General features: G+C 39.2%; 2 protein-coding genes across 3 annotated transcripts; one reads left to right on the top strand and one right to left on the bottom strand.

Annotated features, from left to right (window-relative positions):
* The first annotated feature begins 40 nt into the window (after window positions 1–40).
* Window positions 41–8,723, top strand: LOC143527481 (calnexin-like). The gene is made up of 14 exons (XM_077022722.1): window positions 41–2,966; window positions 3,156–3,229; window positions 3,461–3,519; window positions 3,668–3,809; window positions 3,904–3,985; window positions 4,101–4,293; window positions 4,469–4,658; window positions 6,360–6,473; window positions 6,721–6,877; window positions 7,023–7,220; window positions 7,410–7,529; window positions 7,691–7,793; window positions 7,881–7,954; window positions 8,036–8,723. The coding sequence occupies exons 1-14, from the start codon at window positions 2,895–2,897 to the stop codon at window positions 8,054–8,056; spliced, it is 1,599 nt and encodes a 532-aa protein (XP_076878837.1). The 5' UTR covers window positions 41–2,894; the 3' UTR covers window positions 8,057–8,723.
* Window positions 8,724–9,878: 1,155 nt separating this feature from the next.
* Window positions 9,879–14,664, bottom strand: sybl1 (synaptobrevin-like 1). 2 transcript variants are annotated; one of them, XM_077022721.1, is made up of 9 exons: window positions 14,509–14,664; window positions 13,633–13,839; window positions 13,497–13,554; window positions 13,183–13,320; window positions 11,683–11,773; window positions 11,518–11,585; window positions 11,337–11,429; window positions 11,177–11,255; window positions 9,879–11,070 (listed from the first exon to the last, which is right to left on the bottom strand). In XM_077022721.1, exons 2-8 carry the CDS (start codon window positions 13,776–13,778, stop codon window positions 11,187–11,189), a joined length of 663 nt encoding a protein of 220 aa, XP_076878836.1. In that variant the 5' UTR covers window positions 13,779–13,839; window positions 14,509–14,664; the 3' UTR covers window positions 9,879–11,070; window positions 11,177–11,186. The 2 variants fall into 2 exon arrangements, with proteins under 2 accessions (XP_076878836.1, XP_076878835.1); XM_077022720.1 differs by having other exon boundaries at window positions 9,879–11,255.
* Between the last annotated feature and the right edge of the window lie 234 nt (window positions 14,665–14,898).

Genomic DNA, 14,898 nt, shown 5'->3' with positions numbered 1-14,898 from the left:
TCTATGATATAGAATGTGAACAAATAATATTTAATATCATGTTTTGCTAAATGAGAAGATACTTTTTTTAAAAAGACGGCATGATGTGGTAAAACAGAGATAAACGTTGTGTGGCGTTTTATAGCCTAAACATATTACTCACTGGGCCATAAATCAGTAGGCCATATGCAGTATGCAAACAAAATAACTTTCTTCAGTACACAAAAGATCTGTGGTTAACATGCTACCTTGGCCAAACATTTCAGCACCCCATGATGCAAGGTTGTGGAAGGGAAGCAATCTTCATACATGTGTAGTATGAAGACCCTGTAGTATGGTTTTGCATTTGTTGCATACAGGATACTATACATGCAGTATACATGTAATAATTAAGTATGGATGATGATGTATATTATGGATGATGGTAATATGCCACACAGTGGTGAGCATTGACAGTGATATGGTTTCTGGTATATATACTATAATTGGTAGTAAATGTGTTTATTCATCATTGTATAAAATAATTATTTATTTGTATGTATTTGTATTTTCAGTTTTATACAATTTATGTGATAAAACACTGAGCATCACATTATAGCCCCAATAATCATTGTATCAGGGTGTTTAGCTTGCTGGACACCTGGATTCAACATCTATATAATCCTAAAGTTCATTATAAAGGTTATAGTCAAACATAACTTTTTATGACTCAAAACTCAGGGTAAACAAAGAGACAATGAAAGTGATTTTTTTCATTGTATGGTGGATGGGTCTGCTCTTAATCAATTAACTAAGGCAGTTCTGATTTGTATCAGTGAGATTTAGGCATTTTGTATTTTCAATCAGTGAAGTGGTCATATGACAATGCGACAGTTTCTCCTTAACTTCAAATAAGAAGTCAATCTAAAAAGTCAATCGTCACATGTATGATCTCCTCATGTGGATTACACAGCAGATAAAACACTCCTCACCTAACAACATCCCAACATCCTTACATATCGAACATTTATAAGAAAAGCTTTTTTAAAGTATGATAGGCATGAGGATGAAGGAACAATAGTTTAGTCTCCAAAGCTATGCAATATCTGTAATTTTGCAAGATTCTCAATTGCAGCAATTTTTGCTTATTCTTACACATAAAAATAGCAAAACTTTGTTCTGGAAGTGTGTGACACAAATGAATGCACTGAAATTTTGTTTAACTGAATTACATATATTAGCATCAAAGGTCCATGGGAAAAAAAACAATTACTTGCTTTCTTTTTTCAGTTGATGGAAACAGGAATTTTGACTAATCTCTCTTACAATGTGGAATTGTGAGACATGTTTACTTTCTGGGAATGACAAAATGTTTGTAAAAAACAGTCTGTATGCCAAGGTGCTTAATTTTATACACCTGTGGCCATGGAAGTGATTGGAACACCTGATTCTGATCATTTGGATGGGTAAGTGAATCTTTTTGGCAATGTAATGTATTTGTGACTGATCCATCCATCTGTCCATCCATTCTTCCTCTTCTACTTATCCAGGTCACGGGTCATGGGTCACGGTGCCTATGAAAAAAGACTCAGGCTTCCATCTCCCCTCTTCACCTCTTCTGGAGGAACGCAGCTGTGTTCCCACGACAGATCAGAGATATAATCTCTCCACAATGTCCTGGGTCTTCCCTGACATCTCCAGCCAGATGGACCAACTGATGTTGGATGAAGCTCATTTCAGCCATTTGTATCTGCAATCGTATTGTTGACATTTTTTGTCATTAATCCAAATTGCTCTTAATCCAAATTGAAGAAATCTTGCTTCATTTCTTGATTACTATGATTATGTAAACCTGTACTGGAATGCCATGGGTAAATATGTAAGTGATCATTGATTGTGCCTTTTCTATTTAAACTAGCTTGTTTTAGTGGATTTTAATCAAGATAAAATAGTTTATCAAACATAAAATAAAGCAGTATTATATGATCAGTGATATCATAACTGTATTTAATATTCCATATTCAGGAACATCATTTTACTAATACCATGCCGTTTAGTGAACACTGATCATTCAGTGAACAGTATAGCTATGAATATTTGCATTCATTTGTGTGCCTCCTTCTCCTTATTTAAGGAAAATTAAAGTATTTTAAGACTGCATTTTTTCGCTAATATAAATCTGTAAAACAAATGAAGAATGTTCAAATATCTCGTGAATTATCGAGAGACATCTATTGTAAACAACGAGTTCCCTTTAGTTACTGTTGCGAACTTGCGATAGTCTGTCGACGGTTATATTGTGTTACGGAAATGAACCTTGAGGGAAGAAAACCTTTTCGCCTCAAAGATGTGCACAAAAATTATCTTCCCAAATTGCATAATGTTTTTGTTTTCTGCTAAACATTTAAAACATTCATAGAAAACACACAAAACAACAACACATCATCTTTACGTTTTATAGCCTGATGTAAGAAGATTTAAACTGAACTGTCTGTGGTTTTAAGACTGAACATCGTGCTTGACAAAACCTAATCCTATTTTTCTGAAATTGCAACGGTTAAGAAGTCACTCCTTATAGGTTATACTTTTGAAGATATTAACCGAGTACGTGCCATTCAGCAGCTAAACAAAATCTAGGCCTAGTTATTTCATTAACGTTTCTTTAGTGTGTGGGATCATGAGACCAAAGTCCACGTTTGATAACCTTCAGTACTTAGGAAGTGTCTATTCACGAATACAACGTGAGTAAAGGACAGTGAGTAGGCCTTTAGATACACGCCATTTGAGCTGACTACCTTCCTTTTTTATTTTTGGAGTGTTCATTTTATAAATCACCTGCTAGAACGTAGGACATAATAACCAGAAAATCGACTACGCTGATAAACAACAAGTAATCTGTTCCTATTTCTTCAATAACGCTGGAGAAGCATTCAGATATGGCCAACCACCAGGGGATGCTTGTTGGTTTGTGTTTCTGTTTGACTTGGACTGCGACCAAAGAGGACCAGGTTAGTTAGTTTGTCATTATTCCAAATGAATACATAAAAACCATCATCACCGCCATAATACTAATACTACTAATAATAATAATAATTATAGGAACAGTGATGGTTGACAATATTGTTGCTGTTGCTACTGTTTTATTATTATTATAAGTATGTGTTAATGTCATATTGCCTTATCTTCCCATCTGTCAGAGTAGTTACAGATTCATCAGTGGTCCAAGCCAGGCGTATATCTCAGAAACCTTCGACACAAGCCCTTTAGATAGGTACAGTGTCCTTCTGGTTCTTACAAGTGTTATGTGTCATTCCTCAAATGTCCTTCAATGTCCCACACACAGTCCACATTCTGTCTTTCTCTCAGCACAATCATACCAGTTATTCTATGTTTTCTCGGAGGCTGGGTCAGTGTGTGTGGAGCCCAGACATATCCAATGAGCAATCATTTATTTATTTGACTTCAATACATCTCATCTTTGACCTTCATTTTTCTACTGAAGAAACTGGGTTCTGTCCCAAGCACTTAAAGAGGGGGACTTGGACATTCACAAATATGATGGTAAGATTGATCTTCTATCAGGCCTTGTAACCGATTGCTCTCCAACTGTAGGACTTTGCCATGTGTGAAATTGTGTGAGAAGATGATTAAAAATAGTAGGTGTTATTCCCTCACTCATAGTAGTGGTGTTATTATGTTTTGTCATTAGGGGAATGGGTGGTGGAAGAACCCAGCAATCAAGAATTCCCAGGGAACAAGGGTCTTGTTCTCAAGTCCCCTGGGCGACATCATGCTATTGCTACATATATACAGCCAGTGTTTCACTTCGTCAGCAAACCCCTCTGCCTACAGTAATACATATAATTCAATTAACCTTACTGTTAATGTCCCCACAATATTACATCACATTCTTTTAATGAACATATAACTGACACATCTCCACAGATATGAAGTTTTCTTCCAAAATGGGATTGATTGTGGTGGAGCCTACATAAAGTTGCTTACTCATTCAGATTATCTTCGTTTGGTATGGTTATCACTAAAGCATTCTGCATCAGTAGTTGTGTTGTGATATTGTTAAATACACTAAGTGCACGCACGTCATGATACAGGCAAGTATCTTCTTTGTTTGTTTGTTTTAGAGTCAGTTTAATGATGCCACCCCATACACCATTATGTTTGGTCCTGACAAATGTGGCAGTACCTACAAGGTACATTTCATCTTCCGCCATCGGAACCCTGTGACTGGACTGTATGAGGAGAAACATGCCCGACAGCCTGAGGCTGACTTGAGTGAATATTTCACTCATCACAAGCCTCACCTCTACACTCTTAGTGAGTCAAAAGAGCAACATTACAGTAAAGCTTAAACTTAAGAACTTGTAACACCTAGGCCTAAATTGCAAGATAGGCTGAATTTGAACTAAATCACACCATTTTACACATCTTTAGTTGCTCCCATCATATGCGACTTTATATTCAAATTATTGATGGAAACTCTCATTTTCAGATCTGTATCCTGATAACACCTTTGAAATTCTCATCGACCAAGCACTAGTCAATGAGGGCAGTCTTCTGAGAGACATGGATCCACCAGTAGTGCCTCCTCATGAGATAGAAGATCCAGAAGATACAAAACCCGCCAACTGGGATGACCGGCGTCATATATCTGACCCAACAGTGACGAAACCCCAGGACTGGTATGTAATGCAGGAGCCAATACTAAAGATATCATATATATATATATATATATATATATATATATATATATATATATATATATATATATATATATATATATATATATGTGTATGTGTGTGTGTGTGTGTGTGTGTAATACAGGTTCATCTGAATATATTAGAATATCACCAAAAAGCACATTTTTTTCAGTAATTCAACACAAAAAAGTGAAACGCATATATTACACTTATATATGATCTATTTCAAGTGTTTTTCTATTGTTTAGTGTTTATCTATTTTCATTTTCTGTTAATGTTTCTGTAATGATTATGGCGTATAGCCAATGAAAACCCAAAAGTCATTATCTCAGAAAATCAGAATAATTAACACAAAACACCTGCAAATGCTTCCTAAGCTGTTAAAATGGTCCCTTAGACTGGTTCAGTAGGCTACACAATCATGGGGAAGACTGCTAGCCCGACAGATGTTCAGAAGACAGTGACTGACACACTCCTCAAGGAGGATATGCCACAAAAGGTCCCTGCTAAAGAAGCTGGGTGTTCACAGTGATGTATCCAAGCATGTTCATGTAAAGTTGAGTAGAAGAAAAAAGTGTGGTAGAAAAAGGTGCACAAGTAACCGTGATAACTGCAGCCTTGAAAGGATGTCAAGAAAAGGCCATTCAAAAATGTGGTGGAGATTCACAAGGAGTGAAGCGCTGCTGGAGTCAGTGCTTCAAGATCCACCACACACAGACGTATCCAGGACGTGGGCTACAACCGTCACATTTGCCCTGTGTCAAGCCACTCATGACCAAGAAACAACGCCAGAAGTGTCTTACCTGGGCCAAGGAGGAAAAGAACTGGACTGTTGCTCAGAGGTCCAAGGTGGGGTTTTTAGATGAAAGTAAATTTTGCATTTCATTTGGAAATCAAGGTCCCAGAGTGGAGGAAGAGTGGAGAGACACAATCCAAGCTGCTTGAGGTCTAATGTGACGTTTCCACAATCAGTGATGGTTTGGGGAGCCATTGATTGCAGTAATTGATGCAGTAATTCATACACAAGGAGCCCTGACCAAGTATTGAGTCCATTTACTGTACATACTTTTCAGTAGGCCAACATTTCTGAATTGACTTTTGGGTTTTCACAGAAATAAACACTTGAAGTTCAATCTGTTTGTCATGTATCTATGAATATATGCATTTCACTTTTTTGTATTGAATTGCTGACATATATTTTCAGACTTTATTTTACTACAGTTTCTATATCTGTATGTACACTGCAGTTACTTACCTTCAATCTTCTTCATACATACATACATACACACACATATATATATATATATATATATATATATATATATATATATATATATATATATATATAAAATCAAAGGAAGGTTTAGGAATAAATTTAATTTCATAGATTCAATATTAGTTTTTTTTTTTTTTTTTTTGAGATTTTGACATCAACATATAAATATATAGATGACATATCAATTTCTGTGTTAGAATGTACAATATATCATAACCTCAATAGGTCTGAGCAGATTTATGCATACATTCTATATTGTCTCTAATACTCCTGGCTTAACGTGCTAAAGATTGATTCATTAGACAGACACATTACTGGACAAACACTTTAAAGTCATAATGTCTGGGATCTGCTTGACTGTGGAGCGAGTCTGTGGCGCAACTATTGTTGTGTTTTTATCTCTGAAGGGACGAAGAGGCTCCCCAGTTCATCGCAGACCCCGCAGCACAGAAGCCTGTAGGCTGGATCGAAGAGGAGGAGCCCTTCATCCCAGACCCGGAGGCTCGACCCCCACATGACTGGTGTGTAACCGGCACCTGACCTTTGTCACAATGCTTGCCTTTTGCTCGCAGCAGGCACACTGCTGTACCCTGTGACTCTGGGTGGCTATGCCTACATTTTGTAGAGGAAATTCTAGAACACTGATCTGATTTCACTAACGCTGTTGCATTTGCTTTTCATTTTTGAGCAATATTAGGTCAAGCTCACTGGCAATAATTGAATGAAACTGTATGTGTGGTTTTCCCTTTCTGTCTTTGTGCGAACCAGGTCTGTGGACATGGATGGGGAATGGGAAGCTCCTCTGATCGCTAATCCTGCCTGCTCAAAGGCTCCGGGCTGTGGGTCCTGGGTGCCTCCTATAGTGCCTAACCCAGCATACAAGGGCAAGTGGAGGGCACCCATGATTGACAATCCCAAGTATCAGGTAGGTCTGAAGTGTATACAGGTTTCATATAATAACAATTTAACGTGAATCACAAGGGATTACTTTCCATTGTTAAAAAGGGACACCTAACCTGATCTGAAAATTAAGTCAGCCTTAAAAATGAATCCTAATGTGTCTGCATTAGGGCAAGTGGCGGTCTCGGATGGTCCCTAACCCTGCTTACTTTGAGGACCATCAGCCCTTTAGAATGAGTCCTATAGGTGCTGTGGGCTTTGAGCTCTGGTCCCTCACTGGCAATGTGCTGTTTGACAATATCCTGCTGTGTTCTGACTTGGATCTCGCCAAACGCTGGACAGAAGACACATGGGGACAGAGACGGAGAGTAAGACCCTCCGGCTCCTGATGTGACTTGCAGTATTGTAAAGCCAACAGGTCTTGACTCTGCTACAGCTGTTCTTATTCCTGGTGTATTATTGAATAGTCTTATTGAGTAATCTTATTGTTCTTCATCAGGAGAGCACAGATCAGATTCAGGGTCAGGAATCTCATCCATTTTTGTTTGATTCTCTAGCCTGGAATTGTGGAACGGTTGCTGTCTGCCACAGGACAGCGGCCCTGGCTGTGGGGTGTGTATGTCTTCACAGTGGGCCTACCCTTCATCCTCTTTATCAGTTTTATGTGGCCCGACAAGGTAAAACATATGATGCATTTGAACATTTGGCTATTATTTGCCATTTGTCCTGTGTTTTATATATAAACAGTCCTGGTTTAGCAATTATTCTTTGAGACATAATTCAAGGTCACACTTTTAAGTTTTTGATCAGTTTGATCAGTCATATCTCTGTTTATCAGCGATTTGGCCCACCAGATCAAGAATATTATTATAAAAAATCTGACGAACCTCAGCCAGACAGTCCACAAGATACCGAGGGTTATACCTGCCTAAATGACAATAGTAAGAACAATGGTTTTCAAAACCTATTGAGTTACAGTAATAACTTTTCATTCTTGCCTGAATGTTCCACTGTTGTGTCCTGTTTAGGGGCCAATGCCAGACCTGAACCTCGAAAACGGGACACCAAAAAACCTCAGAAAAAGTCAGACCTGGAGTTAAAGGTAACAACTTATTTTGACCAGCAATATAAATCTTGTAAATATATATATATATATATTTCATAATGTATTTGTTTGTGTCAGCAGATTGAGGCAGACCTGTGATCGCTCTGAGGAGGTTTTGGACATGACTCAAATGAAGCCCTGAAAGAAGATAGCCATGACATAGCTGTAACTTTATCTTCATTTATTTTAAGCAATATTTTAATAAGCAGTCCATAAAAAACTTAAATGTGAGGTTGAAGACAGCATGGAGGAAATTGACCCACATTCTTCAGGCATTTTGTAACTCTAAAAAACTGTTTCAGCAATGAGGCATGTGACATACGTATGTATGAAGTAATGAAATGACAAGAGGGGGCCTTGACATACAAAGAACTGTAGTAAAATGGTGTTTTCTAGAGTGTTTCCTTCGTTTCTGCTTAAGAAAACTATCAAGTTCCTCTTCCAGTCACCAGTGGTGTAACATTGACTTATTTTGCCCAGCTTCCGGAGGCCTGGGAAATACCAACTAAAGTCACACTTATGTCAAATGACAGGAAAATACAACAGCATTCACTCTCCCTGTACTGCAGTTCCACCTGGACAATGATACGCTTGAAAGGCATTAAGATCTACTGGATCATTTCATTTCAGAATAATATGTAGGCTATGTAAATACAAGTTGAAAACCTTCAATACTGTGAGAATCACTTCAAGGAGCAATAAGTCTATTTTCAACATGGCTACCTCCAAGTGGGGCACCTGTTCTGAGGAAATGTAAATGTAAAAAAAAAAAAAGTAAATGTGCCATATTTGTCAATTGTGATTTTTTCACCGCAATCAAAATTTGTCCTCCGCTTTTAACCCATCTGTGCAGTTAGAACACACACACACACACACCAGTGATCACTAGGGGGCTGTGGATCACACGTGCCCAGAGTGGTGGGCAGCCCTAGCCCGGCGCTCGGGGAGCAGTTGGGGTTAGGTGCCTTGCTCAAGGGCACCTCAGTCATGGCCTCAGGTCTGGGAATCGAACCCACGACCCTCCGGTCACAAGTGGTTCCCTACTACCAGGCCATGACTGCCCCTTGGGGACTATAGGTTTGTTCCTTCAGAGAAAGTTTGCGACTATAGGATTAACCCTTTGTAGGTTTGAAAGTATTCATAAGGACATTTGCAAAAGTGTATTACATTAGTCCAGATGTATGCAGTTTTTCACTGTCAGCTGCTGTACAGATACGTTTCACCTTGGCAACCTTACGAAGATGAAAGAATGCTGCTTTGGAGATATTGCTAACATGGTGTTTCAAGTTTTAATTAAAATGTCTGTTTAAAACTTGAATGCATCTTGATGTAATAAACTCATACAGAAATGTTGAAAAAGAGATTAAATCTTCAGAACTACCAAAAATTTTGCAGAAAATTACATTTCTTACTACTGTGGGACTTCTTAAACCAAAGAAACATGAAGATAAAGTCCTCACATGTTCCTCCCATACATTCCTAAAGAACATTCTTTTTTATCGTTTCTGATCCTAGATAATTAAAAATTTAACTGGCAACAGCTGACAGTGGCATCACTAAAACATGCTTGAAAGTGATGCAAAACATTTAACAAAATACAACAGAAATGGTTTACATTTGGTTTACTAGTTGCAGTAGCGTAAACTGTCATTTTATTAGTGGCCATAGGAAAATAATAATTCAGAGTACACACAGAGATTGTTTTAGCAACAGACTCTTTATTTCACTAATTTGCTTTACCATAAGATGAGCTCTCTACATTCCCTTAATTTGGATAGAATAAAAAAAGCATTTTGGATCGTAGATGCCTTTATTATTTAAATCTGAACAATATTTAAATAATTACATGATTATTGGCAACATTATGGCAGGAAGCTAAATTTAATATGTAAAAAGTGCATTTTGGGGGTGGGGGGGTTGGGTTGGGTTGATGTATGTAAAAAAAAATCAAGCAGGGAGATGGATCTCCTTTCACGTAGCGGTGCTGATCCGTCCCCTTCTTCAACCTGTTACTGTACATCTACATCTGCAGTTGAGCTCAATATGAGTCGAGGCATGTACATAGTGAAACATTGGCAAACAGTTCTGAATCTGAAAGCTTTGCTGAAGTGCATTACAATAAACAGATCGTAAAGTGTATCATCTCTATTAAGAAGAAAAGGATGGCGTACGCTGTGTACACAAGTAATAGGTCAGGTCCAAAAAGCAGAAAACATAACCTAAATGTAGCCATAAGTGCTAGAGAAATCTTTCAAATATTTTTTTATATTCTTAATATTGCAGAGGATTATGGTCAATATTTCAATATAGCCACCATTTCTATAGCCAAAGTCTATAAATATGAATGTTTCTTTGTACATGATCTAAGACATTCATGATCAAATGCTTCCATCACATCAACATTTCTGAACCTTTACAACCATTCATATTAACCCAACTATATTAACCAAGTCACATGCCTGAAGGGTGTTTTTCATCCATGCAAAACTAGAATGCTGCCAGGGAACCAGAACTACTCCAATCACATGTCATATCTGCATTGGCAAATGTGTGTTCAAAAGTGGAAGAAAATGTAAACTTGTAAATGTGAGTTTCACGCATTGATACACACGGGTATAGACCATCTTAGAGATTTTGTTTTTTGATTAATACCATTGACAGAAATCACATTTCTGGGGCAAACAAATGTAACAGAACCCAATCACTTTAAGATGTGTGAATGACCTGCTAACCTCACGCAAGTGTACTCATGTGATGACCTCACACACAATGTGTGAATTTCACACAAAACTATACATCTGAAAATGTGCCAGATCATATGTTAAAGTCAACAATGTCCTCATCAGATTATAAGATTTCTATCATTTGATTTCATCAAAGCATAGCTGGAATACAAAAAAATCCCTACTACAGTGGAATCATGTTCCGGTCTGCCGTAATATGAAAGGGAAAAAAAAAAAAACATTCTGCTGAATTTACTGTTTACTGGAACACCAGGGGCATCGTGTTTTGACTGGAGTGTGCACTGAAGAGACGAAGTCCAGGCATTCCTGAGCCCTCTGTCTGTAAGGCCATGCAGTCACCGTTGGGGTCCCTCAGTTGCGAGGGGGAGGCTAGACAGAGCACGGGTCAGAACGGCAGATCCAAGGTGAGTTCACGGGCTTGTGACGGTCTTTGATCAGTGGTTTGATCAGTGGCGCCCCCTGGAGTTCGGCTTACCTATCACCTCCTATTTTTTGCGGCAATTGGGCCAGGAGAGGCCCCCGCAGGCAGCCGACACTATGATGTACAGCACCACCTGAACAGGCAGGAGAGACGATCGATATACACAAGCCTTAAATGACACTCGCCTCCAACCAGTGTGTGTAGTATCACTTACGAGCGATGCCACTACCACGATCAGGGTTAACTTCAGGTTCTTCATACACATGGCACGGGCCAGGTTGCGGCTTGTTGTTTTGAAAGTGACAGACTGTGGTAAAAAAACATTAAAGGGAATGCATCAGCGCTCCAGGTCCACAGGTCAAAATATAAAGGCGGCACTGGCGAGACACACTCACTGAATCCACCAAGTTCTCCGTCTTGTCAATGAGTAGTTCCAGCTTCTCTCCTCTCTGGGCCACCAGGTCTGCAATGAGAGCAGCACATACATGTCACATCCTGAAACACTGTGGCCTGGTCTGTGAATACAACGAGCCCAACTTAGACAGAATAAGAGTCCTCACCGATGTTCCGAACCATAATGCCTTTCAAATCATCCACCTGCATTTGTGTCTCTGTCAGTCGATCTGTTCCTTTCGGGTCAGAGTGGTGTTTCTGTCATAGAATTGGAGTAAGATTTAGTGTGTGTGTGTGTGTGTGTGTGTGTGTGTGTGTGTCCTGTTCATGGTCAAACAGGAAATGTCACCGTTTATTTTTCTTTTCAAAAGGATGAATTAATAAACAAATCACCAATGGTAACGAATCATTATTGAAAAAACTACAGCAACAGAAATGGAGTGTGAGTGCACGGATATTTGCATTTGAATATAAAGAATTGGTAATCATTAATGAAAAGAGAATGCTATAGATAAACACTACAGTGTTGTATAAACTGCTCAAAATAGCCAAGCTGTTATCATGTGACCCACAAAAACTACAATGGTTGATCTCACATGCACTGCTGTGTACTATATACAAGCTTTTCAGGCTATCATTTTTGTAACATTGTTTGAATACCTGACTTTAAAATTTAAAATGTTTACACAAACCCATAAGCGGGAAAAGTTGTCACATCACAAAGTGAGTAGCTACTCAACCCAAGTTGATCCAAGTTAATGTTTTCCTAGTTTAATCTTCCTCAAAACTAGCATGTATGTTGCCTATATTCCACACATTTACTGAAGCTCTCCAACAGACATCTGAATGTTGGTATTTTTATTTTTTTTATTTTATTTACAGTCCATGGTATGAGTTATATTATTGCACTCTTAAAAACTCTGAGCTAAAACTTGTAAGAATTGTGGCTTAATGAGTAACAGCATCCCATGGTCACATCATGAGACCACACTAGCATAACAGGAGGCCTTTAATCTCTCAACCTGACTCGCACATATTCTCTCAAATCATGAGCTACTATATTATGACAGCAATTTAAATTCAGGATTAAGTGTAAGAGCATTCATCCATTAGAATAATGAACCAAGAAGCTATTTTTGTTTTAGATTTGCAGCTTACTGTAGAAAACTACAAAGTTCAACAAATGTAACTGACAAGTCACAAAATGCATAAAATATATGTATTCATCTATTTTATGTGCTACCATAAACATACACAAAATAATGGTAAGTTATCAGTGTGCTAAAGAACAGCAGACTGCACTGTGTTTGGGGACAACACACCTTTTGTCTAGCCAACCTCACTCATGCATTGTCTCTCAGTGTCATGTATCTCGCATTTCTAAAAATGTGTTGCACCTTTGTTTGTTGATACTGTAAGTATAAATGCATAAAATATACAGATGCCGTACAGTGTATCTAACATTTTTATGCAAAAATATGGTAAACACTTTCAGAGTGGTCCTACACCCCTAACCCCGATGAATTTGGAGGGCCAACTGTACTAATACTACAAACTTTGGGAAAACTCAGGAAAAGAAAAGGAGCAGAAGCCTCTGTCTGTAACGGTGACATGCTGACATGACTGGAAACCTGAGGAAATAAGAAGCCATGTGACCTGCTTCTCACCATTTGTGCAGCCAGTGTACTGGAGAACTCGCTGTTCATGGCGTATGGTAAAGCTGTCTGGGCCCGAGACCCGTAAGTTGTCTGGAAGCGTTTCTTCACCTCATTAAGGAAGCTGAACGCACGCGACCTCTCAAAGTCCTGCCCAAAAAAAAAAAAAAAAAAAAAACCATGATACTCTGTGTCGTACCATCTATGTATCAGGCAAAATAGCTTCACTGTCATGTTACTGTACTGCATAAACAAGATACAATGTTCTCAATGTCATGGAATCCAAGAAAGCAAATTAATTAGGAACTCTGAAATCTTATACTCACATCATCTGTGATACATAGATAGATGATTCTGTCATGGCAGATGTAGTGAAAGAGATAGCTGAAACCAAAAATATTACTGTAAATAGACTGTCACACAGGAATACAAGATGTATGGCTGTCAACCAATTTATCCTACCTGCCATGTGAGTAGGTGAGTTTGTTGTTTTCAGAGGGAACCTTAGCCAAAATCTGCTCAGTCACCTCGAGGAAGTTCCCACCGCACCAGGCGTGTTTGGCAAGTATGGTTGTACCCCGAGCCACCACAGCAAACAGGATGGCCATAGTAAAACGCAGGCACGACGGACAACGGGGTCCAGTTACTTACTGTGAAAGGCTGCAAAACCTGCAAACAGTAAGACTAACTGAGTTTACACCAGACAAGTGGGCACAGCAAAGACACAGAGGACGCGATGAGGGCCTAGATATCTAAGGTGAGCCCAGTCCAGACCTGCTGGGAGGTCAGTGGTCATCCAAACACTCTGGACCGACACCAGTCCGCCCACTCAGACCTGTATATATACACGCAGGTCAAAGCATTTCATGGAAATGGCTGACTGCTAAAAGGAAGAATAAGAGTACTCAATGTTGACAGTTTGGATTGCGAAATATGAGTTGGCTAACGCCATGTTGACCGAAGGAGCGCTGGAGGACCAGAGATCTCCTGATGATCTGAGAAGAACAGCTGTGAGAACAGGAAACATCTCGCAGGAGACCCAGTCAGCTGGTTGAACACGGCAGTGTCTTCAGTCCTTTAACCGCTACACACATGAAAGGTCCACGACCAAAGCAGATCCTAGCCGCCCTAACGTCTTGTTTACCGAACCAACTATATAACCGGACCGACCTGCTGCTGACCCAGACCAGCAGAACAACCTCCACACTTAGCCGAGTTAGCCTAGCCGTCAACAAAGATCAACTACATCGCTGTTACATTATCCTCATAGCAATCTAAACAACTTCATGGCTAAATTTGATAGTAAACGCACAGGAGAACAGTGGGACTACGTGATACCTGGCGAGGTTTCACTGGAGATTTGAGTCTGTCCACACGTTGTAGACATTAAAACGTTCATAAGCTTTTGCAACTTCGTTCCGCATTGCCCACTGTCATCGTTCCGCTTCCGCCGCACGGCCTTTCGGGAAATGTAGTCATTCAGGTGGCATCTCAGGACATGCCTCACTCTTTGGGGGTATTTGGCTGTGGCTGCTTTCCCGATGGCCTCTAAACAGTGTTAGGAACGTTACGTAACTAAGATCACAGGGTGCTGGTCTTTTATTAGTTCCACAAATTAATAAGGTAACAGCAGGGGGAAGAGCCTTTTCTTATAAGGCCCCCCAGTTTTGGAACAACCTTCCAAAATGCGTACGGGACTCTGACACAGTCACAATCTTTAAGTCTAGG

Source organism: Brachyhypopomus gauderio, chromosome 11 (assembly GCF_052324685.1).
Source record: "Brachyhypopomus gauderio isolate BG-103 chromosome 11, BGAUD_0.2, whole genome shotgun sequence".
Taxonomy (NCBI): Eukaryota; Metazoa; Chordata; class Actinopteri; order Gymnotiformes; family Hypopomidae; genus Brachyhypopomus; species Brachyhypopomus gauderio.
Note: the sequence above shows the minus strand (reverse complement) of the source record. Positions and strands in the feature narration are given on the sequence as shown.